The sequence below is a fragment of the Sinocyclocheilus anshuiensis genome, unplaced genomic scaffold (genome assembly GCF_001515605.1).
Source record: "Sinocyclocheilus anshuiensis isolate Anshui unplaced genomic scaffold, SAMN03320099.WGS_v1.1 scaffold572, whole genome shotgun sequence".
Lineage (NCBI taxonomy): Eukaryota > Metazoa > Chordata > Actinopteri > Cypriniformes > Cyprinidae > Sinocyclocheilus > Sinocyclocheilus anshuiensis.
The window spans coordinates 722479-747397 of record NW_015555778.1 but is presented as its reverse complement, the minus strand read 5'-3'; the positions used below and the strand labels follow the sequence as shown (position 1 = coordinate 747397).

The 24919-nt window shown below is 38.7% G+C and overlaps 1 protein-coding gene across 1 annotated transcript in view; it reads left to right on the top strand.

Annotated features, from left to right (window-relative positions):
• LOC107674505 (neuroligin-1-like) overlaps nucleotides 1–23856 on the top strand; it is a 101903-nt gene extending 78047 nt beyond the window's left edge. The window contains exons 4-6 of the mRNA XM_016468492.1: nucleotides 16847–16906; nucleotides 21913–22065; nucleotides 23777–23856. Of these exons, the coding sequence (XP_016323978.1) occupies nucleotides 16847–16906; nucleotides 21913–22065; nucleotides 23777–23856 (293 nt within the window). The remainder of the gene's footprint in view (nucleotides 1–16846; nucleotides 16907–21912; nucleotides 22066–23776) is intronic.
• The last annotated feature ends 1063 nt before the right edge of the window (nucleotides 23857–24919 follow it).

Here is a 24919-nt window from a genome sequence, read left to right as displayed (position 1 = left end):
CGAAGCTGGTTTGCGCTCTGCCGGATGCGCTTTTATGCTTTCTGGTGCTTACGTCACCTCGCTCGTGACGTCTCGCTGCTCCATTGGACTGATTTGACACGTGCTTCAGAACGCGGTCACGCAAGGGCGTTCCCAAAGCGAATCTCGACGCAGCTCGAGTTCCTGAAGGGGAACGTCTCTAGGTTACGTATGTAACCATGGTTCCCCGAGGGAACGAGACGCTGCGTCTCTTTGCCATACTCCCTGCATCCCTGCAGGCGCTACTTCATCGAAGCTGGTTTGCGCTCTGCCGGATGCGCTTTTATGCTTTCTGGTGCTTACGTCACCTCGCTCGTGACGTCTCGCTGCTCCATTGGACTGATTTGACACGTGCTTCAGAACGCGGTCACGCAAGGGCGTTCCCAAAGCGAATCTCGACGCAGCTCGAGTTCCTGAAGGGGAACGTCTCTAGGTTACGTATGTAACCATGGTTCCCCGAGGGAACGAGACGCTGCGTCTCTTTGCCATACTCCCTGCATCCCTGCAGGCGCTACTTCATCGAAGCTGGTTTGCGCTCTGCCGGATGCGCTTTTATGCTTTCTGGTGCTTACGTCACCTCGCTCGTGACGTCTCGCTGCTCCATTGGACTGATTTGACACGTGCTTCAGAACGCGGTCACGCAAGGGCGTTCCCAAAGCGAATCTCGACGCAGCTCGAGTTCCTGAAGGGGAACGTCTCTAGGTTACGTATGTAACCATGGTTCCCCGAGGGAACGAGACGCTGCGTCTCTTTGCCATACTCCCTGCATCCCTGCAGGCGCTACTTCATCGAAGCTGGTTTGCGCTCTGCCGGATGCGCTTTTATGCTTTCTGGTGCTTACGTCACCTCGCTCGTGACGTCTCGCTGCTCCATTGGACTGATTTGACACGTGCTTCAGAACGCGGTCACGCAAGGGCGTTCCCAAAGCGAATCTCGACGCAGCTCGAGTTCCTGAAGGGGAACGTCTCTAGGTTACGTATGTAACCATGGTTCCCCGAGGGAACGAGACGCTGCGTCTCTTTGCCATACTCCCTGCATCCCTGCAGGCGCTACTTCATCGAAGCTGGTTTGCGCTCTGCCGGATGCGCTTTTATGCTTTCTGGTGCTTACGTCACCTCGCTCGTGACGTCTCGCTGCTCCATTGGACTGATTTGACACGTGCTTCAGAACGCGGTCACGCAAGGGCGTTCCCAAAGCGAATCTCGACGCAGCTCGAGTTCCTGAAGGGGAACGTCTCTAGGTTACGTATGTAACCATGGTTCCCCGAGGGAACGAGACGCTGCGTCTCTTTGCCATACTCCCTGCATCCCTGCAGGCGCTACTTCATCGAAGCTGGTTTGCGCTCTGCCGGATGCGCTTTTATGCTTTCTGGTGCTTACGTCACCTCGCTCGTGACGTCTCGCTGCTCCATTGGACTGATTTGACACGTGCTTCAGAACGCGGTCACGCAAGGGCGTTCCCAAAGCGAATCTCGACGCAGCTCGAGTTCCTGAAGGGGAACGTCTCTAGGTTACGTATGTAACCATGGTTCCCCGAGGGAACGAGACGCTGCGTCTCTTTGCCATACTCCCTGCATCCCTGCAGGCGCTACTTCATCGAAGCTGGTTTGCGCTCTGCCGGATGCGCTTTTATGCTTTCTGGTGCTTACGTCACCTCGCTCGTGACGTCTCGCTGCTCCATTGGACTGATTTGACACGTGCTTCAGAACGCGGTCACGCAAGGGCGTTCCCAAAGCGAATCTCGACGCAGCTTGAGTTCCTGAAGGGGAACCTCTGTTAAAAAAGGAGCCGGTTTGGTAGTTTTACCTGATTTAAGCTGGTGTCCCTGCTCAGCCTTGCACTGTAGTAATCGCACTGTATTTAGAAAACTTTAAATAATCAACACAACTTGATATTCAGATTTTAGGTTTTCTCAACTATTGTCTTACAAATTGTCCTAAATAATAATAACATTGTTTATATTTTATATATTAATTTATATCATATTGTTTTATACTGTTTATAGGAAAATTAATACTACACTTGACACACAAACCTCAAGAACGGTGACAAACACCTAATGTAAAAAAAAGATGAATTGTTAACATTACAACACAACAAATGACTATCAATAATGACAAAACATCAACCATATTTTTTTTAAAGTCAGCAAACAGTGAAACAATAATCCTATAACAGTAAACCCATAATTTATTCATGCTGCAATGCATGCTGGGAACTCACAAACCCTTAAAGGGGTCATATGATGCTGCTAAAAAGAACATTATTTTGTGTATACAGCGCAAAGTTGTAGTATTTCCTCAGTGACCAGCACGGATCAGGTCCAGGCATGACAAAGCAGATATCGTCCTCTTTTGGAAGGCCTAACAAAGTAGTTTCACTTTCACAACGAATCACACAGTGCCTTCACGACATGGCGGCGGCAACAACAATACTACAGCGAGAATAAAAGTTATGCCTTCTTTCTTTGCGTGAACATTTGGGCGGCGTTATGCAAATCTTCCCACATAGTGACGTAGGTATGTGGGGGCGTGTTAGAACGAGCCGTTTTAGGTAGGCGTGGCTGACTCTTAACTTTTATAAAGAATATCTCTTTGGATTTGAGACTTTAGTCTTTGCAACTTTACAGATCTTCTTTATGCACCAAGAGCTTGTAACACTCCAAAGAGAAAGGAAAAATTGAAATCGCATCATATGACCCCTTTAAGGTTTCAACAATATTGTTCAATTTGAAATTCTTTGTTCAGAAAGTTAGTTGGGACAACTAGTTTGGGGGAGTTCTGTTGGTCTAACATGGGTTTTTATGTCACTTCAAGTAATTCAAATTTCTTAGTATTTGTGACTCAAAAGGTCCCATAAACTAGAAAATATATAGTTGGCTTTTTTGGCTTTTTATTTTTTTTGAATAGTCTGGTGCCAAAAACCACCAAAAACCTAAACAATGAGATCAGTTACTTTCTTTTTTCATCCTGAGTATTGTAGTTCATTGGCAGAAGAATTGTATTTTATTACTTGTTGCTCTTATTTTGACAGTTTTAAGAATTTAAGCATATTCGTGAAAACTCTACATGAAAGGATTTGAATACATAACGTGTTTTCCTGGCGAGTTTATCCGCTGGCCCTTCGTGTGTTAGCCGTGCACACAAAAAGAGCTGGAAAATGAATTATTGATTAAAAACGAAATTTGTAATTTGCTGGTTGGTATCAAAGGCGTCCCTGGACGGTAGCGGGCAGCATTTGAGTTCATTTGCACATAGAGACGCTCTATAATTCTGCTGACACGCTGCGGTTGATGAGGGGCCGGGCTTGAAGGATGTTGATGGCAGCCTCAGCGCGAAGAATGCTCATCAGTCCTTTCATCCCTGCTGCTCGCTAATGCAGCACTTTGAAATTGAAATGATGGGGAAATATAATATACTGGCAAATTAGCCCGTTTGCTGTCCCGCTCACACTGGAACCTCTTTGAACAAGCCTCACAAATACAACGTATTCAACACCCTCTAAAACCACATCCCTCAGGCATCAAACCTTCTGCCAGCAATTTCTAAAGGCCCATGTTTTCATCTTTTTTTCCCCCTCAATGTGGAGACAGGCAGGGCCCACTATAGTGCCAGCTTAGCATTAATCATCAGTGCCAGGCTCTTTTAGCCACACTGTCCATCTCGCTCATGTTCCGTCTGCTCTCTGACCTTATTAACACATAGACCACATCACTGTTCACTAAAAAGATGTCAACTGCCATGTCTACTGCAGTAATGAGATCAGGGGCCAGTTTGTCTGAAACTACTGACAGTTTAAACTTTGCTGCTGGTACTTGCATTTATCGGTTGTAGATATCCATATCAGACATGATTGCATGATAGTTTGAAAGAAGTATGGGTATTTCTGGAAAACTTAAGATTCATATCAACTGTTAACAACTTCAATCACAAAGTTTGTACAAAATGTTTGTTATAATGATCAAATGTCAGCAATGTGACAAAACATGTAGCATTTCTTACATGATATATTATTCTTTCACTCTCTAAACATATATTTACGTAAAACTTCTCGTGTTAAAAATGATATATATATATATATATATATATATATGGATGTGCTGTTATGGGTTATCAGATGTGTGTAGACAAAAGGAATTTACTTACAGATGCAATATGGCTTATGGAATCTGACTATAATCTAATACTGATTTCGCTTAGGATGTATAAAATGGATTACTTTTTGCTGTATATCTTGATGTATCGTCTGGGAGACAAGGTTAGACCAAAATAGACTGTTGTTTTAAATGGAAGTCAGTAGAGGAGATGATTTAATGAGCTGAATAAACTGTTTTTGTGTGGAATCAGCTCTTCACTTAATAAGTTGACTGCTTGGTTGCTAATCTTCAGCTTGTCTGCCATGATGGGAAGTCGTGGCCTAATGGTTCGAGTCTCGTACCGGCCGAGATTGTAGGTGGGGGGAGTGAATGTACAGCGCTCTCTCCCACCTTCAATACCATGACTGAGGTGCCCTTGAGCAAGGCACTGAACCCCCAACTGCTCCCTGGCCGCTGCAGCAAAAAAAAAAAAGGCTGCCCACTGCTCCGGGTGTGTGTTCACTGCTGTGTGTGTGCACTTTGGATGGGTTAAATGCAGAGCACTAATTCCGAGTATGGGTCACCATACTTGGCCACATGTCACGTCATGATGCGTTTATATATTTAGAATTTTTCAACAAAATTAGCTGCTTTATGAGTCACAATTTTACATCAGGTAGGCTTCATTTGTGGCAGTTACAGACGTTTATGTTTTTTTAATTTTGTATATATATATATATATATATATATATATATATATATATGTAAAAAATGCATATTATGACCAAACAGTAAGATAAATGTAGCAGATTACTTGCATGAAATATAGTTGTATGAAATTATAGTTTATTATTCACCCATTTTCTTGCCAAAAAAAAAGTTATAAGCTATCAATCAGGTGACAGAAAGCATGTAGTAGAAGATTATACAGTAGGCTTTATAGGGTTAAGAAACATACTCAAACATTACTTGTAATATACATGATTATGGCAAAAAGAACAATGTTGTAAATGACACAAAATAACTATATATTAAGGCTCTTCTTTATAATTAATGAACTGTTCTCTTTGTTTTGGTTATAATATCATGCTTTAGTTTGTGGTTTTTAAGTTTGAGAACAATTCTGGCATGTTAAGCTATAACGGGCTTTAATAGTAAAGAAAGTGCTTAATATAAAACATGTTTTCTCTCAAAGTAATGTTTAAGAGAAATTAGGTTCTCCTCTGTAATTGTTTTAGTACATAAAGCCACATTTAGTGTTTTTCTCTTAAAGTGTTTTAGAATGACCCTTAAAGGTGGAATGTAATGACCAACAGAATGACAGCAAACCTTTTTCTCTCCTACTCATACTCTCTCTCTCTCTCTCTCTCTGAACATGATGATCTGTCCCGCCTGAAAGGCAGCATAGGCTATTTCAAATCAGGAATCATTTGCCCCCTGCCAGAAAGAAAGTGCAAGAGACTGGACGGGGTGTGAGGGACAGAAAAAAGAAAGAAAGCAGGAGAGCGAAACCTGAAGATGACCATCTACGAGGCATCAGTGGAATCCCGCTGTTAACATCCAGACATTTAAAGAAAGCAATTAATTCCGCTGTATTGCATAATAGCTGCCAAAGAGGTCTATGCCGTCTGTAAGATGAAAGTCTGCATGCTGTAGGACAACTAAAATCTGATTCAGTAATACAGCACTGTTGAGATCTTTGACCATGTAGTCATGATTCTGTGGTATTTATTGAAGTAGGGGTGCTTTGGTTACACTGACATTTTACTGTAGGAACAGATAATTAGTTTTTCAGTGGAAAACTTGCATCAAACTGTCTCAGTGACAGGAGCTTTATATAAAATTAGAATATGACAGTGTTAGTGTTCTCTCTGTGCGCGCTCACAGAGTGAATAATAACTTTAATGCCATTCAGCTCTTCAGTAGAAGAGGCCTTCAAGCTTTCTTTATTCACCCACAATCCTCTGGAGCGAGAGTCAAGGGTACATCTGAATACCCTTAATCAAATTGTGCCACCTTTTCCCCCTCTTCGCTCTCCCTGTTGACTCTAGGTCACTTTTTCTGACTCGCTGGACCTGTGATGATATGAATTAATTCAGTATGATTATATTTTATTATTTTATCCCCTTTTTTCTACAAATTTATATTCGTCGGCCACCCGGAGGCTAGTTCTCACAAAGTAACCTCTCTTGTCTGAAAGACACAGTCCAGTGTTTGAAACTGTGAGATCGACAGTTATAAGAAATATGAAATGAGTTTGCTACCACCGTAGTTCACTGTAGTTGCACAAAATAGGCACAACTGCATAAACTCCCAGGCATGATGGGACAAACCTCCCTAGCAGGATCCAAAGTTAACATATACCAAGAACTAAATGTAAAATTGGCTGTGCCGTAAACGTTTTTTTTTTTTTATCGTTATTTTATCACTTCAACTTAAACTAAATAAAAATGAGAAATGTTGCCTCGACAAACTAGCCGACATAAATGTTTATTTATTTATTTCGTTTTTTTTTTTTTTTTAAGTTTTAATTTTATTTCAGTTAATGTTTATTTTGTTTCAAGTAATTTCATGGTTTTAGTTAACAAAAATAACCCTAACATATAAGTTAACAAGCCTATACCTCATACTGTTTTGTTTTATTAAAAATGTATTTAATAAATAAATTGTAAAAAAAAAATATTTAACGTATATTGCCAGAAAATGACAAAAACACACAAATTAGGATTTTAATAGCCCGAATTTTAGTGACAAGTTTGCTCAATCCTCATACAAAAATAGAAAACACAAGCGGTTGACAATCATCGTTTTGTGATGTTAAAGCACCCCATTTCACTGACTATTTATTGAAAAAAAAAAACAAGTATTAGAAAAAAATAGAATTAGTTTGAAGTCTTATTTTGCAGTCTACTCATGGAAAGTGCTAATAATGACAAAAGTGAATAAACAAAGCAAATCTCCTAAAAGCAATGTTGTGTTTCTGCACTGTTTATTCACCCATCCATCTACACTAACGGCATACAATGTAGCGGTAGCAGATGCGAAGCGGGGAATTGTGTCATGTTTCTAGCAGGCACTGTCAGGCTCGCAGGCGATGACTTCCCATGTGGCGGCCGTGTCAAACGAGCATCCACCCCAGTCGCACAGCAGTGCTGTTCTACATGACAGCAGCATGTTTACAGTCTTCACACTTCCCCCCATTTTTCCCTGTTTCTTTCACACTGCTTTCAAATTCAGCCAAAAGACAAGGAAAAGCGGCATAAAAGATCAATACGTTATCAAAAAATAATTCCAACCTTCAATAACACTGCATCATGAATGCTGCCTCCCCTCCGAGACACTGAAATACATAGTGGGCATATGACATGACATGGATGCCGTTCTCTGAAAAAAAAAAAAAAAGAGTGGCCACTTGGTCGCAAGGAGCTGAAACTACTGACGGAAATATCAATATCCAGGCCATGAGCGTGGGATGATTTTCTCCGAAAGCCCCTGCTGAGAGAAGAGGGGGAAATCGCAGGGACCAAAATGTCACCACGACCTCAAATTGTGAGGTGCTGCTCATTAGAGAGAGGGAGAGTGACAGGACATAAAGGCAGGTAACATTTGTGAGGAAAATTGTCATTAGAAGCTGTCAAAGTCATAACAGTCGACATGGAGAGATGACAAAGCTCGTAATGAGCCGGATGCCCATCAGGGAGTAAAGAGGAGTCTACGGGACACGGGAGGAATCAGAATTTAGACACCACATCCCTTTGAAGAAATGTAATGCATGCTTTGATTTAGCTGGCTATTTGTCAGATGAGTATTGTTTATATTAAATATAATCCTTTATAATACACACGCAAATATATATATATATATATATATATATATATGACTAATTTAAATTATGCCAATAAATGCTTCCGTTGGGATGCTCAAGAAAACCAATTGCACCAACAGAGTGCTGCAAAGATGGTATATTGTAGGCCAAAACATGAAAGCGTTTTTAAATTTTTTTTATGAGTTTTTGTTAAAGGTCTGAGCCAGGTTAACACAAGCGCAAGATATATTCAGATTTTATAAAAAAAAAAAAAAACATATTTTTTAAGCTTTCACTTGTCTGGAAAATGGCAGTTTCTGGCTAAATGGGACTATAAAGGTTGTTGGGGTCATGAAACGTCATCACGTCAAACAGGTTAATTCATCTGCTCTCTAGTCCACTTTCAGAGCCTTGTGGTGTTAATAATCATGCTCTTGTAAACTATTCTAACTCAAACTTTCTGGAAAAATGTTTTCAAATAAAGATTGAAAGAGTCATCGGAAGCTTGGTAATAGTGATTCTGAAGTTATGTGACTGTGGTGTAGTTCGTTTATAGCCTACTTTTAGCTTTTTACTTCTGGGCTTCCACATTCATAACAGTTGTTTTCATTTGTATGAATTATCTTGATGAACTAAATGTGTAAGAATCAAACTTTTGTTGGTCCCAGAGCTTAATTTCTGCAATAATCCAAAAGCGAACCCTATTGGTTTTTTTGTTGGGGGAACCAGGTTGATACTAACTTCCAGGTTGACCTACAAAAATATGTCATCACTACAGCACTCTATGAAGGGTGGTATAACGTGGTGGTTAAAGATACAGGCTGGTAATGTTGCTCCAGAGGGACTGACCCTGTTGCCATTACATTGTGCAATTCTATGGCAGAGTCATGGTCCATGTGGTGATAAATATTTGCCCTGTTTCATAGGCGTATTCTCAAGAACAACGCTGTCCCAAACACTAGACTTGGAGATCTTTTGACCAAAATCTCAGGCAGTTTCATTTGCTGATAAGTAGGGGTGCGCCGATCCGATATTCAGGATCGGTATCGCTACGATACTGCCACTTTTTGCTGGATCGGGGTATCGGTCAGATGAGACCGATCCAAATCCGATATTGTGTGTTATTGTTAAGCCCGACGAAAGGCACAAAAACATTATAAAAGCACCATAAAGTTTCCGTGCACTATATTTTAAGTGTTCTGAGACCGTTCCATAGTTTAATGTGAGGTACAGATGAATATTTAAGTCGTTAAATTCAAGTTCACGTAAACTCTTCTCACCGCTGCGGCTGTCAGTCATCCTCCATTCAGCATTCTAGAGACCTGCACTCCTCCAATACAACAGGGTGCGGCACGGGACAACTCTTGATGGGCGAGTGCGGGTGCGGGCGGGAAGAGACTTGTGGGTGTGCGGGATGCGGGAGAATAAAATGATTCACGGGACTCTCGCAAAATAGAAATGATCTAAACATAAAATGTCTAAAACATATAAATTGTTATTTATGTGTTGCACAGAAGCAAAAAGAACAACTAATAACATTAAAATGATTAACGCGCAAGCTAGGCAGAGTTTCTATTTATAACACGTGATTGAAGGGTTGCGCAATGTAGCCAATCACAGACTCAGTTGTTTATTATCAGAGGTGATTACGTTAGAATCTACTCACCGCAGTGCTGAAATTGCATGCTCACGAATCCTCTCATTTTAACACACGAAGTGTAGACATTGTGAAAGATTAATTGTGCATATGTTCACTGTGTGACAGACAACAGAGCTTTGTGAGATCGCAATGAACTGAGATGTCAGCTTTTAGTGATAATAGAGGAAGCGCTGCTCGTATTCTGCCATGCCAAACCATGCACACAGCAGCCCATGCTTGCTTTTCTATAAAAAAATAACACTGGTTTGGGAATGTTGATGCTTAGCCTAAATAACAAATATTTTATCGGGAGCATTTATACTGGGATGTTGTGGATCTTAGGAGATGTTACAGAACCATTTGATGTAAATTTCTTTGATGTGCTGAAAAAAATCTATATAGATTACTTTTATGCAGGCTTTTGCGGACGGGAGCGGGACAAAACATGAATGTCGTGGGCGGGAGCGGGACCAGATAAGATATTTTTCTGCGGGAGCGGGCGGGCGCGGGGCAGAATCTTGCGGGAGCGGGACTGAAAATTCCGTCCAGTGCAGGTCTCTAATTCAAACTGCGTGTCACGTTCTGTTACGACAGTCAAGACGACGAAACTCTCTCTATGAAACTCTAGGATGATACAATGTTCCTATTATTATACTTGATCTGTAGATAAACGGTTTTGCGGTTTTGCATAAAAGCTTTATCTTTTAGCTTTAACGTTATCTTGCGGAAGTTTAGTGCTAGTTCTAAATCATGTTACTTTCTACCGGGTGTCTGTTAGAGATCACTTCACTGGAGTAGAGAGCACTATGAATTGTTCTTCACGCGCACATGAACTGAAATTTAAAACTGTTAAAAGAAAAGTCTCTATAAACTATCGCACAGATATAATACACTATGCATCAAAATCTCTTTCTTTTGTGCTTTGAACTTTTTTTTGTGGAGCGCTGCAATTCTGCGCATGGGATGCGCATAAGCGCTTTGTGCCGCTCAGGAGCCTTTCATCATGTTAAAATACTTTTGCGCAATGAAAGATTATGAATAGCCTTTCTTGTTCTGTCTTATCTATGTTGCTGCCTCATTACTCATATATTGCTGCCTCATTACTGTGCTATAAATGTAAAATAAATGTACTTAATTTATTACATATATTTATATATAATTATATTTACTTGTTTTTCATGAATGTACTGTATATTACAATACAAAGAGCAATGTGACATTTGACCAGATTACACCTATTTACTTTTATTTTTTCCCCCACTAAATAATGTCTTTTCTCTAAATGTTTAGATTTTATAAAATTATTGTGAACTCATCATTTTTGTAGAGCAACTTTTGCTGCTGAATTATCAACTAACCTAGTTTATAATAGTATTTTTCTCATAGATTATGATTATATATTTTTTTATTTGTTATTTTTCTTTATAATGAAAAATTTCTTTATAATCTTGATGGGGAAGTTGGGGCCTAATGGTTAGAGAGTCGGACTCATAACCCAAAGGTTGTGGGTTTGAGTCTCGTACCGGCAGGGATTGTCGGTGGGGGGAGTGAATGTACAGCGCTCTCTCCCACCTTCAATACCAGAGCACTAATTCCGAGTATGGGTCACCATACTTGGCCACATGTCACTTCACTTTCACTTTCACTTTATAATGAAGTTGTCTATATTTAGTAGATATGTGTAATACACAAAAGAGTGATGATCAGGTCAACACACACTGACGTATAGAAATAAAACAAAACTGTGCTGGCATCGGATCGGTATCGGTATCGTCCGATATTCAGAACTTTTGGTATTGGATCTTTAGACTATATATATATATATATATATATATTCAGATAAAAAAAAAATTGTATATCAGTGATACTTAAGAATTTAGAGTGACAGGTGGCATAGTCTAAAGTTAATCGAAATATAATAATTTATGTAACAAATCTAAAGCTGATGATACACAGGGCAAATTTTTTTGAGCAATGTTGCTTGGGCACTTTCCCACTGAGAATGGGTAACACATTTCTATATGGATACTTTAAATCAGTCGTGGGCCCTGTGTCTCACCTGGTTGCTCGTTGACGCCAACATTAACCAAAGTTGCCCAGCAATATTGCTCAAAAGTTGCCCTGTGTATCATCAGCCTAATAGTTGATTATTATTATTTATTATTGTGGTTTGTGGTATAAAGCGACAGGTACCCTAATCGTGGAAAGTGTCTAATGAGTTCTGACCAACTGATGTTTCTCTTTCTCTCTCAAGTGTATGGGAGGGCTGGTAAAGTTTTTAGCTTTTTAGCTACATGATGCGTGTTTTCTAGCCTGGGGCTTGTTTATCTAGGATTTGTGAGAATCCTTGTACTAGGCAGGGATCGGGGAAAGCACTCATATCACTCTGTGCCCTGGTATACATCCCCAAGTGTGGCTAGAGGATGTTTTCCTTTGAGAGAGTCCTCAGCCTGCTCTTCTGTCTGTGCTACTGAAAAACAGATGAGAAACAAATAGAATCTAGACCCAAGCTCATGTGTTTCATGACATCAATAGCAAGCACCAGCAAAATCATTGAAACTACAATTTAGGAAAGAACAGCCAAGTATACTAGCATGTTTGTTTACTCCGTTTTAAGGGAGTTTTTTGTCAGTGGAAAGTGTTTTTAAGTGGAGAGATTTTCATTCCACACATCACTGAATGAATCACCCAAAACGTTAGTTGGTATATCATTCTTTTTTTTTTTCTTAAAAATAACATGCATTCATTCATTATAAACAATAAGATTAGTAATGTGCAATAGGAAAGTATGTAGTCAAGTATGGCTTAAAAGAAAAAGAAGTCTAAGATTTTTTGCATGACAATTAAGCACACCTTCCCCTGTTTTCATTCATGTAAATAAAATACAAATTTAAAATAGTATGTTATTGTAATTATAATTGTATATTTATTGTAATGTAAATATACAAATAATATATAAATAATTCTAAGTATGTATTCATTATGTTAGTATTTACTTTAAACTGATTAAATATAAATTATTGCATTGAGAATCTCATGAAATTCGCCATTGGAAAAAATTAGGATGACATAATTTTTTTTAAATAAAATTTCCAAAGAGGTAATAATAATAATCATGAAAATAATGTTAAAAATAAAAAAAAATTAAATATCCTAAAACAGGCTGTGTTTTATGTACAAATGCAAATATGTCATCATTGTCTTTTTTCATCTTTTTTTTTCTTTTTTATTTTCCGGTTAATTTTTACATAGAACATGTTTTTGCGAGATCCACCCCCACTTAAACATTAAAAATTGCACTGTTTTTCTGTCCGATTTAGTGCAGTTTAGGTAATAGCGACTCTCTCGCAGGTGTTTCCTGCTGTAGTTATTTATCTGGGAAAAACAACAACAACAAAACATATCTCTCCTAGGCCTTTCAGTGGGTAAATTACCCAGGCTCATAGAGTCAAATGTGTTCCCAGCAGAGGACACATACATCTTCCTAAGATCTCAGCCGAGTATGTGATTATACTCATCAGCACTTATTGCATTCTGCCATGCAGGGCACAGTCAAAGCTCATGATACTAATATGCTTTTTAGCCATCCTTTCCTATAACATTTACACTGGAATCGACATGGAGACCATCTCGTCAGATACTGGTGATACTGCTGATGCTCCTTATGGCTCCTTAATGAGCATTGAAGCTCAAAGGAGAGTCTGAGAGGGGCTTCTTGACAAATGTCAATGGGCTCAATCTCAGCTCAGTCCACCTCTGAGCATCGATTACTCAGTCAGCATCCCAGAGTCTCGGCAGTCGGGTGTATCCTACTGGAGTACTGCATTAAACAGTGGCCAGGCATGAAGTAGCAGTTTATCAGTCAGAGGTGAATAGCAATCGATGCGGGCATAAGGATGGATATGGAAATGCTTTTGTAGGCAGACCCGGCGAGTCGGAGGCAGTTGAACGATGATAAATCAATCTTGCGTGTTATGACAGTGAAAGAGCGCATGATTGTGGAGTCTGTTTGTGTGCGTGTCGCTTCCTTCTGGACACAGGATCAGCTTGCAGTTGCTGTGGTCAGTGGATTTGTGGCGAACCCTGCTGCCTTTGATCAGCAGACTGGAACCTGGTGGAGAGAGAAAGAAAGAGAGAGAGACTGAGGTGAACAGGGGCCATAACCCCTCTCAGGGATAAAATGACAGGCTGGTGAAGGGAATAAATCCCCTTTGCCACCTCAAAACATTTCCAGGCTTCAAGAGAACTCATAATGGATTGATTTGATGAGATATAAACAGAGGCATCATGTTATTACAGAATGAGAAGTGCTTTTACATGGCGAGTTGATTACATTTTGAAAATGCGAATTCATTTTCCAGTAAACTTTGCTTTTAAACCCTCGATCAGGGAACATTAGTGCACGCTGTATTGGTATTCCTCAATCGTTCCGCTTAGAGGTTTTCTCTAAACCTATAAACTGAAGTATTCACACTTCAGTAATTAATTTGACCCAAATCACTTAGTATACAGATTCTGTTTTATGAGGAACCAAAGCCCAAGAGCTTTTTTCCTCCCTTAAAGCCCCTGACACACCAAACCAACGTAAAATAATTAGCGGCGACGAAAGCCGACTTGTTGTTGCCTCATCTGCATCTAGGCCAAAAAGTTGCACTTGTACACAGCCAAAGGCCAACTAGAATGTACGTTCTGTGCCTGCTTGAGAGGAAATAACTGTCTATACCAGCAGGTGGCGGTAGTCTATATTCATTGTTCAAAAAGGGCAACCAAAACTAAGATTGTAGAGATAAAACCCGTTAAAAAAGCAGTGCTTGTTTACCATTTTGAATATGACTCATGTTGATCAGTTGGTCTTCATTTTCTTCATTCCAGACAAAATCCACGTTTTTGTAGTTTACATAGAGGCGATAACGGTAACGTTTTAAAAAATTTATTTGAAACCCGTTTTATAAAGTTTGCGTTTTCAGGCCTCTAAAACATAAACGAACAACCAAAACACATAAAAAGTGTTCAACTTTTATTTAAAAACAGTGTTGTGTAAACGCCCCTTTAGAAGAGCATTCTGTGTGCCCTCTTGACCTCATCGTTTGCTTACTTTCATTTTTTCGTCTCATGCACTGGTTTGCTAAACTGAACAGCCAATCAGAGACAAAACGTTTCAGATACAAAACGTGTTTTGTACTGATGACGAGATTAACTCTAAGCCAGGCCTCGGTCAGGTCTGATCTCTGCCAGGTCTGATTCAACCCCTGTCCCTCATGTCAGCTAGAGTCTGGGCGATGTTCAAATTTTCCACCCTACATAATGGAAACTGCTCTCAAAGCAATTATCTACTGATAAAAATCGTTCTGTGTAATAAGCTACAGAACTATGAGGCTGAACGACAGGGATATTGAGGTCATTTTCATTATAGTTGATGTTATTGTGCAAGCTTATTTGTGGTAGTTGTGTTGTCGGACAAGGATTTTGTCAATTCATGGTCTGTACTTGCTATTTAATAATTTTTTTTTCTTTGCAGGGCTGCTTATGGTGATTAAAACACTTTATTTCATAGTCACCAATGCATTATATAAATTCTGATTTTTTTTTTTTTAATTCTTATAAATTCTATTTTATGCCACTGTGTCAACTTCAGTGAAAGTATTATTATTATTTTTTTTATTATTACATTTACTTTAAGGGTAATTTACTGCATATTGAAATATGGATACATGGGGTAAATCGGCATAATGGAACTTGCCATTAAACAACTGTTAAACAAATTAATGAAACGGCAGACGTGTATATATATTTTTTTTTCGTCCAACAGCAACAGTTGCTTGCCCCAACCTGACATTTATCTTCTGTTTTCACTGAATTTGGTTCCATATTTAAATGCAAAACAATTTGCAAATTACTTGATTAATATATATATTTTTTTACTTTAAATTTACCTTTATGTGATGACAATGAATGTACTTTTTAATCTTATCAAATGTTTTACATTTTCTCCCCACTTTCTCCATTCATTTTTTATATGTGTAACGTATAATGAAATATTGCACTGAATATTTATCTGTTGTGTTTAGCCACTGTTTTTATATGTAAATGCACAATGTTTATTTATTTTTCAGAGAAAATCTGAGTGGAAGAGCTTCAAATATTAACAGTGCTTTTTATTCAAAACAGCAGCTATCATTTTCAACCCATTTTTGGAGTTACTAAGGTCTTGGCCCATACCAGAAAACACAGTGCTTCACCAAAATAAAATGGACGCAATGCAGTGCACGGCCCTCTACATTCCCCTGTGTGGTCCATTAGAATGTGTGGGTCATGAGTTTTGGCCCCAGCTGTCTGATTAAATGGACAGATTTACTTCTGGCTGAGAGAGCTGCTTCATCCCCCAATTCTCCTGCCCCTCGCTCTCTCTCTCTCACACACACACACACACACACACACACACACACACACACACACAAACAAACAATACACGCTCCTGCATGTGCACTGAAACCTTTGGGCTGGTGCTGGCCTATTTTAAATGTGCTTCCTTCCTTCCATGCACGCGTTCATCCGTGTTTGTTGTATGTCTGTGTGTGTGTGACTGCATTCTTGAGTCTGAACCTATATTACTGAAAACAATAAGCAAGAAAACAGTATTAATCTTCACCAGCCTCTCACTTGCGTTGTTATTTTGAAGATGTTATTTCTGTAGAGCCTCTCTGAATTATTTTGCAGATTTAAATGCAAACTGTGAGCATGTAGATTCTTGTTGATACTTGCAAATATATAGTAATTTCACAACTGGATGTTTCCTTTAATAATCAGTCAAATTAAACCACAGATGATCTGTAAAATGACCCACAGGTTTAAAATAACAACGCAGTGCATTGGCTGTTGAATGTGTTTGGAAGATACTGTGTATTATTGCCGTGCAAAAAGGGAAACATGTTTAAACTATTTTGACTGTCAAAACACAGCATTGAATAGTTAACCCAGTTAAAAACAGCATCGGTCCCCTTGATAAGCAGGCAAGAAATATTTTTGACTTGAAATAAATACCTTATTTTGAACTGTTACATGAATCAGTGAGACAGTAAGGATTTTCTTTTCTGCCTTACACCTTTGTAAACATCTAACATGTTTGTTTCATTCAATTTTTAGCTTAGATCTACCCTTCGAATGTTCTTTCTTTCTTTCTTTTTTAATACGCTATCATTTTTAAAACCAAGGATTTCAATGCGAGTTCTTTATGTCTTTGAAGCACTTTTTGAAGGCTTGTTTGCTCTTGTATTTTCTCTCTGCTCCATCTTTTCCATTCTTGATCCTAGGTCCTCTTTCAAAGAAACAGAATGATGATTTAGCTGATAATGACGGTGCTGAGGATGAAGGTATTTTTTTGATGCCAAACTGATATGCATGACAAGGAACCCTCCAGTTTTTTCTTCGTTGTTTTTCTTAAATTTCTTGTCCTTTTTTGAGAGTGGAGATTTTTTTTTTCTTGCTCGTTTTTTGCTGGATGTGTTTTGTCGTTTTTGCTTGATGTGACCTGTCTCCCGTCATTCCAGATACACATAACTGTTAATAATAACCCTTCATAGGTTTTTGCTTGAATATTTTTTATTATCATTTCCTTTTAATTTTATATGTTGCATCTCACCTAAACAAACCAAAAACAAGCAAACAAACTAATAATCATGATATTAATTCTTAACACTTTGTTTGCATGATTTTTCAACCCTTATGCCTATAAAAAAAAATTAAAAAAAATTCTGAGGTAACCCCCAGTTTAAAAAATAATCTTCCGAAATTCAATTGAAAGCCTATGCAAAAAAATTTTCTATGCAACATTGTATGTTCCTGGAATCCAAAATGCCACGTCTGCATTTCCATCAGACTGTGCATCAATAGTCATTACTGTCCCACCATTGAGATGACTTTTAATTGCCTGATGTTTAGTGGTTGCGCAAAAATCTATAGAGATGCACAACAAATTAACACATCGATTAAATGCCTGAGCTATAGACCGTAAAAGAGGTACAAAATCTAATGATAATAATCCCTGAGTGACTGTATGTGATAAAAGCATTTCCTTTCGTGTTCATGTCAGAACAGAAGCCCAGTGAAAACTGCTTCCTGTATAATCAAATGAAATTAGAGGAGGCTAAAACCAGGAAAAGAGCCTGCTCGCTTTGATCTGCACATCAAAAGATTACAGCAGCACAAATATACAGTGTGGATCCCGCAGAGTCTCTTGCATGAACTCTCTTGAAAACCGACGGAGTAATCCTCTTAAGCAGGCCCGACGATTTACATTACTGGGAAAACACTCATCGCCAACATCAGCCACAAACTTCAGCATCTTCAGAGGCCTTCAGGACACTCACAGCTGCCCATCAAGTGTATGTCAAGCTACAATGGCAAAGTCTTGCCAAAACCAGGAGCTTCCTAATGACTGGTTAACATGGTTTCTCAGATCTGTTAAGACGTCTTCAGTGATCAGCTGTTCCTTTGATTTGTAACAACGGTATGCATAGGGAAAGCTACAACGTTTTCTTTTCAAGGATCTGCTCTAAATCCCAATATGGCCCATTGTGTCAGCCTGAACCTTCCTTGGTGTATGTACATCAGTGTTGGGAAGCTATTGTGAAACCATTACTCAATGCAGTTAGATCGTAACAGAAAGTAGCTAACTGCATTTAAGCTACTTTTTTTTTTTGAATGAATGAATAAACATATAAAGTCACAAATTTGAACTTGAACAGATAATTGAATAGATTTACTTTAAATAAAAGTAAAACTATATCTGAAATAGTTGAAAACAGTCATGAACCACATCGTTTAGCTAAATGTTTTGCTATTAACAAGACCTAAATCAGTGAATTGTTTTTAAATGCTACAATATGAAAGAAGAGCTTAAAAGAATGTGTTTTGTTACCCCAGTTTGCTCTGCTATAAAGCTTCATGTGCAACACAACGTAATTAAAAGTAATGCTAGCTTGTTCACTACAATACTTGTCGTTATCATGCTAGCTTGTTTCCAGAAACCTACACTGTTTTGACTACTAGTGCTAACATGAAACGTAGCCGTGGTTTGCTAGTTAGTAAAATGTTAGTGGCGTCACTAGTTTCAATAATTTACTCCCAAAGTACATTCCTGATGTGTACTTAAATAATTCAAACATATACTGAAAGAAATGTAAACGCAGTGTGTCTAAATACTTCAAGGTCAATGTAAACTGACAAAGTGTGCTTGACATCAGCTCTTAGCTTTTTGAAAATCCGAATCAGACAGTAGTTAAAACAGGACATACCTAGAAACAGCTTGACTTAAATTAGCACAGTTTTAATCAAGTTTTGCTTGAAAGTGCCTCAGTAACACTTTTTAATCCAATGCATGAGTGAATTTATGTAGCCAAATGAGCTAAACATTTAAGTAAACATGTTTATTCAAATTCCTGAGGCCTATCTACGCATGCTTTTTTGCTAAGTGGAAAAGGGCCGCCGTTTGGCTCTTAGACAGCTGCAGCTGATAGGGCTGAGAGGAGACACAGAGCGCACATTAATTATGTTGACATAACGCTACCTTATTACTGCACACTGCTTATACCAGCTGCCGTGGCATCAGCGACAGTTCTCGCCAACCAGCTCCTCTGATTTTATTTCATAGATCCAGTAATTGGCTTGATAACATCAGTGGCCCACTCACAGATATTAATATCTATTCTAATTAGTTTACATTTTTGTTTTTGATATAAAAGCTGCATACGGGCCATACACCAGGATCATGAATCATACATAACAACTCCAAATGCCAAGGGATTCTCCAGATATGACTATTTGCTGGAGATTTACTAAAGCAAACTATCACCAAAATCAATAGCCACTTTTGACACATTCATTAAGCTGGTGCTTTAGTATGAAGAGTACAACGTTTATTGACTTTTTCATGTAATCGGTGGCAAAAGGCCCAAGAGACAATGTAAGTATGTGGTCGAAGATCTGAAGAATTGGGTTATACAAAAGTAAAAATCTCCAAACCCGTGTGACTTTACTTTTTCTGCAGAACACATAATTTGATCATCTTGATTTATCCTTTCAGTGGAGGTCAGTGGGGTCCAAAACAACACTGGACCCCACTGACTTTCAATGTATCAACAACAACAACAAAAAAATGTTTTCAAAAATATCTTGGTGCACGTATAGGTCTCTACAGACCTTACCGTTTTCAAAACACAGCTTAGCATTTTTAAGTCAACATTTTCAGTCACATTTCATCAGTGAAAGAAAATCTCCAGTCATGTTATCATTCAGGAATGCCGTTTTGGAGAAAGGCCACGGTACACTGGACTTCTCATTGCCATTTGACATATGACATTTATAAAAGACTTAGAAGACTACAAACAGACTGGCTTGCGCATGCACACATGACCTCTGGCCTGCTGATGAAAAGTATTTCTGTCAGTCTGAATAAAAATGACAGGGATCAGTGGAGTATTCATGTCTCTGAGGAATCACTTCCTGTCATTTCCTCCTTCTGGACACTGATAGACTCACTAGGCTAGTTTACATTCTTCTGGGGCTCATAGGTCATTCAGTTCATTCATCAAAATTACTGTAAGATATTTAAATCTAATTAATGCTTCATTTAAAAAAGCCACTGGATTATATATGAATTTAAGATCTTTCTTTGAATGATCAATGCTTAATGTAGCACTTTTTCATACACAAAGCCACAACACTTCCGGTAAAAGAAAAGATGGGAAGGGAAGTGGTGAAACGAGAAAAGAGAAGAGATGAAGAAGATATGGTCTGATAAAGAAGAATACAATTTGAAGAGGAAAACCAAAGGGATGGAATGTTGCGAGGATATCTCACACTTAGCATTTTGCAAGAGAAGAACAGACCAAAACAGACTGAATTGAGACCAAAAGAGAAAAGATGAGACATTACATGTCTGACAAAGAGGAGAAGAGATGGGAAGAGGAGGTGAGACAAGAAAAGAGGAGATGGAATGAGAAAAGAAAAGAGATGAGAGAGACATTTGGTCACCTGAATCAGAAGAACACTGTGCGGATCACACTTTGAGCATTTGGGAAGAAACAAGATGAGACAACATGATACATTAGGCTGCCTGATGAAGAATAAGAACAATCTTTTTTTGCAAATCCCACTTTGAGCCTTTTTCAAGAGGCTAAAAAGAGGAGCGGGACAGAAATGGGTGAGGCGAGAATCTCACTTTGAACATTTAAAAAGAGAAGAACAAAAGTGATGGGACAGGACGAAGTGAGAGGACACAAAAAAGGGACAAGGCGAAAATTTACACCGATGAAGAAGAACTGCTGTATTGTGTGCAAATCTCACTTTAAGCATTCTGGAAGAGAAGAACAGAAGAGATAGGACAGGATGGGGCCAGGTGAGACAAAATGAGACTAGAAGAGATGAGATAAGACAAGAGGAGACATTACGTTGCCTGACAGAGACAAACTCATTGTGTGTTTTGCATTGAGCAATTTGAACGAGGAAACAAAACAGAACGGAAAAGAACCTCGAAAAGGAGTTAACTGAGATGAGAAGAGAAAGCAAATGATAAATTATGTTGACTGATTAAAAAAAACTATTGTTTTTTAAAAAACGATTAAAAAAATAAACTATTGTGTGCACATTTGGCAAGAGGTGGTCTTGTTTAGAGGCCTTAAGAAAATTGTTTTAGAGGATGATTGCTTTTTTCATTTGTTTTTTTGCTTGTTACTAGACCTCCCAGAAGCAGGTCCCTGCATGCCCAATAAAATAACCGAAATTTATGTGACGGCTTTGCAACCATGATGAAATGGCACTCTCCCTCAAGCAAGACGAAAGTTATCATCTGCATCGCATTTGTGTTTTGAAAATACCTCCCTCTCGGACAGAGACCATTTTCCTAAAGTGGATTACTTTGCCTAAGCAATGTATGGAAATTTTAAAAGTGTGCCATTTTCATTGCTAAAAGAAAAATGGGATCTGAGAAGATGAGGTGAAGACTTGAGGTCCCCTTACTTTAAGTTTGCCCACCTTGTTTTTTAGTCATGTTTCAAAACCTTAGTTAATCTAAAGCGTTACTTCAGAAATTAAAATTCCCATTTTAATTCCAACTTTGTATTACTCACAGGCACCTTAAGAAAAAAAGACGTAATCATAAAAAGTAAAAAAAAAAAAATAACAGGAATTTTTTCGATCACCAGGAACATGACATTCATATTGCCTAGGAAATTAATGAGCTCATTTCCAAAACTGATCTTGTCTCAAAAATAAAGCCAATGTGGCCAATTTGAGGAAAATGGGAGCCCTCAGCTCTGAATGCATTTCCAGCTGTCTACAGTGATTTGTAATTTAATAGTTTCTATCCTCCTTTTTCCAGACATTCGTGAAAGTGGGAGCCCCAAACCGGTGATGGTTTTCATTCATGGAGGATCGTATATGGAAGGAACAGGAAATATGTTTGACGGAAGCATCTTGGCCAGTTACGGCAACGTCATCGTCATAACCGTAAACTATCGGCTTGGTGTGCTCGGTAAGCAATTTAATTTTTGCTAAACTTTACCCATCATGCATCAGGGTTCCCGGTCAGTGCCCTATGCGATAAATTCCGAATGGCTTGTTTTAGCTTTGTTTCTCTCCACTGAGGTACAATTTTCCTCCAGTGAAAGATGATTTAGTTGCCTGTGAATAGCCTCAAGCTCATACGCATAAAACGGGTGAAGTGCCAATGTTTTCCACAGCGGTGCGCAAGCATGAAAACTTATTATAGAAAAGTTTGCTGTAGTTGTACATGATTTAAGACGATAGTAAATACGAGAACTATCAAGGCTTTATGGCCTTCCAGTTTCAATCACAAAACAACAACCTCTAGCCTGTGTGTGTGTCTCTCTGACTCTTTCCTCATCGCTATTCCTCAACCTCTGTCAATTATCATTTTTCAATGCAAAAGATGCGTGGATATAGACTAAACTGGGTATTTTTGTTTGATGATTGAGATTGCCTCAAGCAAATGGTGTTGGATTAATAAGATTTGGTTATTTTCTCTAAAATAAGATGTTTGCCAGATTCCAGTTGTCTAGATATGAAGCATCTGTTACCAGAGGAATGTTAAGTGCTATTTTAGTTATGTACAAATGCAGTTAGCACAGAAATAGTCATTTTGATGAAGAATCTATTGCAACTGCTGCTTTTCTGAGATTGTGTCATCATTATTTGTATGCACGGTTCTTATGCATATGTATCATGTTCATGATAAATCAGTCAGTGTTTTATACAACTTCAGTGACAGACAGATATTATTTCTGATTAAATTGATGGAAACTTTTATTTCACTATGCTATAACAGCTTATGAAGAAATGCATCTCTTGAGTGAATGTACAGTAACTAAAATAAGGGATCTGACAAAGTATTTCTAATATTTCCTTTTCTGTATTTTTTTTATTTAATCTTCTAAACGTCTGCTCTTCATACAAATGCAAAGAACCCTTAGCTAGGAATACGACACTGATCAATTTAACCCATCTATGCTGTCAATGGTCATTTTCAATTTTCAGCCTGATCAATTTCATAGCATCCTAAATACCAGCATAGTGTTTAAGTTGGTTATTGGCTGATTATTGGGGAAATTGTCACTGTGATTTGTCATGCAGGGTCAATTTAATCTTCAATAGTAATAGCATGAAAGAGTTACGCAATTAATGTCTGTCATAGAGATGACTTGTCAAATAAATAAGAGTTATAGGTCACTATAACTCATGTACTGTCCACTTTCTGGGGTGTTTGCTCAAGTAAGCTTGTTAAAGAAACATTAGCAGTTGCTTCTAGTCTTACAAAGGATTTTTATTGTCAATTTAATGTAGTTGTTCAAATATGTACAGTAAAAGTAGGATGCTGGAAGACGCTAATGTACTGGTTGCATGAGTCATCTGTTAGTGTGTGTCGTTAGCCTGCGCTTCATAAAAATTCAAGAATGAATGCATGAATTCTGAAATTAGCCTCAGTTCTTTGCACCAGAATCTTCACAGTATATCTCTCCATTGGTAAATGAGGCCCAATGTGATCTTTCTCCACTAATGATTCAGCTTGCAGCCATCTTCCCTCAGTTGCCCTTAGCTTTTCATAACAAATCCATTGCTGATGATTAGCTATTTTTTTCTAGCTAAGGCACACAGATCCATTAGGGGGTTTAAGCATGTGCCCGCATGCCACAACCCTTAATTTATTATTGCTATGTTTTTCTCAGGCTTGTCTGGGGTTCGCCTAAGCTCCGGAGCAGCCTCTGGGAAAGGTGCTGTAATGGTGAGGGGACCTAATGGATTATAGCACTGCACACAGTCTGAGTGTCATTATCAGAACTGTTGTAGATTTATGGAGCGAGTCGCTCTCGTCATGCCCCCCTGAATAAAACTGCTCTCCGACAGCTAATCAGCTGGCATAAGGACCTGTTTTACCGAGTGCCACCATCATATCCCAATTCTCTTTAGCAAATATCCTTTAAATCCAGCCAATAGCACAAAGTGTTAAACCTAAAATAGCACCACACCCATACAGAATAGATAACTAGATTTAAGGTCTGGTTACGTTAGCGACGTTTTGACGTTTATCAGTTGTTTGGCAATGTATGCTCATAGCTCACAAACTTAGGGTGACCATATGTCCCAAATGTCCGGGTTTTGGCTTTGTTTTTATTGCTTTGGAAAACATTGTGGCATGTGAGAAGGTGGGATCTACTGAGAACGGTCAAAGCAATGCAAATGCACATACACATAATGTAGGAGGACTGTAGAGAGCATGTCAATAGGAAAACCAAGTCAAATCCCGGACATTTTAGGCAATTTAGAAGTCCCGGCCAGGACATGTCTGGAAAAATGAGGATGTATGGTCACCCTAAGTAACTTCCAAACCAAGCAGGTTTATGTTGGTGAACGCAGTTCATTTGCATGACCAACTTGCCTGTTTAGCTTTTTCAAAAACTGAATTCTTATTGAAATGACTTGATTTCACCTGTGAAATTTCACAGAGCAAAGGTAAAATGTGACTTTTAATAAATTTAGCTAGCAAAAAAATGATCTAGCAAAAACAAACAAACAAAGGTTTTCCACAACCCTGCTAAAATCCTAAGCTGGTTTAAGATGGTTTTGGTTAATTAAATGTAGTCCTGTCCTGGCCAGGCTGGTGTTTAGCTGGTTTCTAGCTGGTTTTATCGAGTGGCTAGCTGGTTTCCCAGTGCCCAAAACACCTCTGTAACCTGCTAAGGCCTGATGAGACAAGAAAACTGGCTTAGGCAAAATACCCTGAACATTTTTATTAGAAAAAACATGAAGACAAAGCATATTAATGTCAGATCGTGTCTACTGCTTTTTTAAACCCAATGCATTTCCTTTTT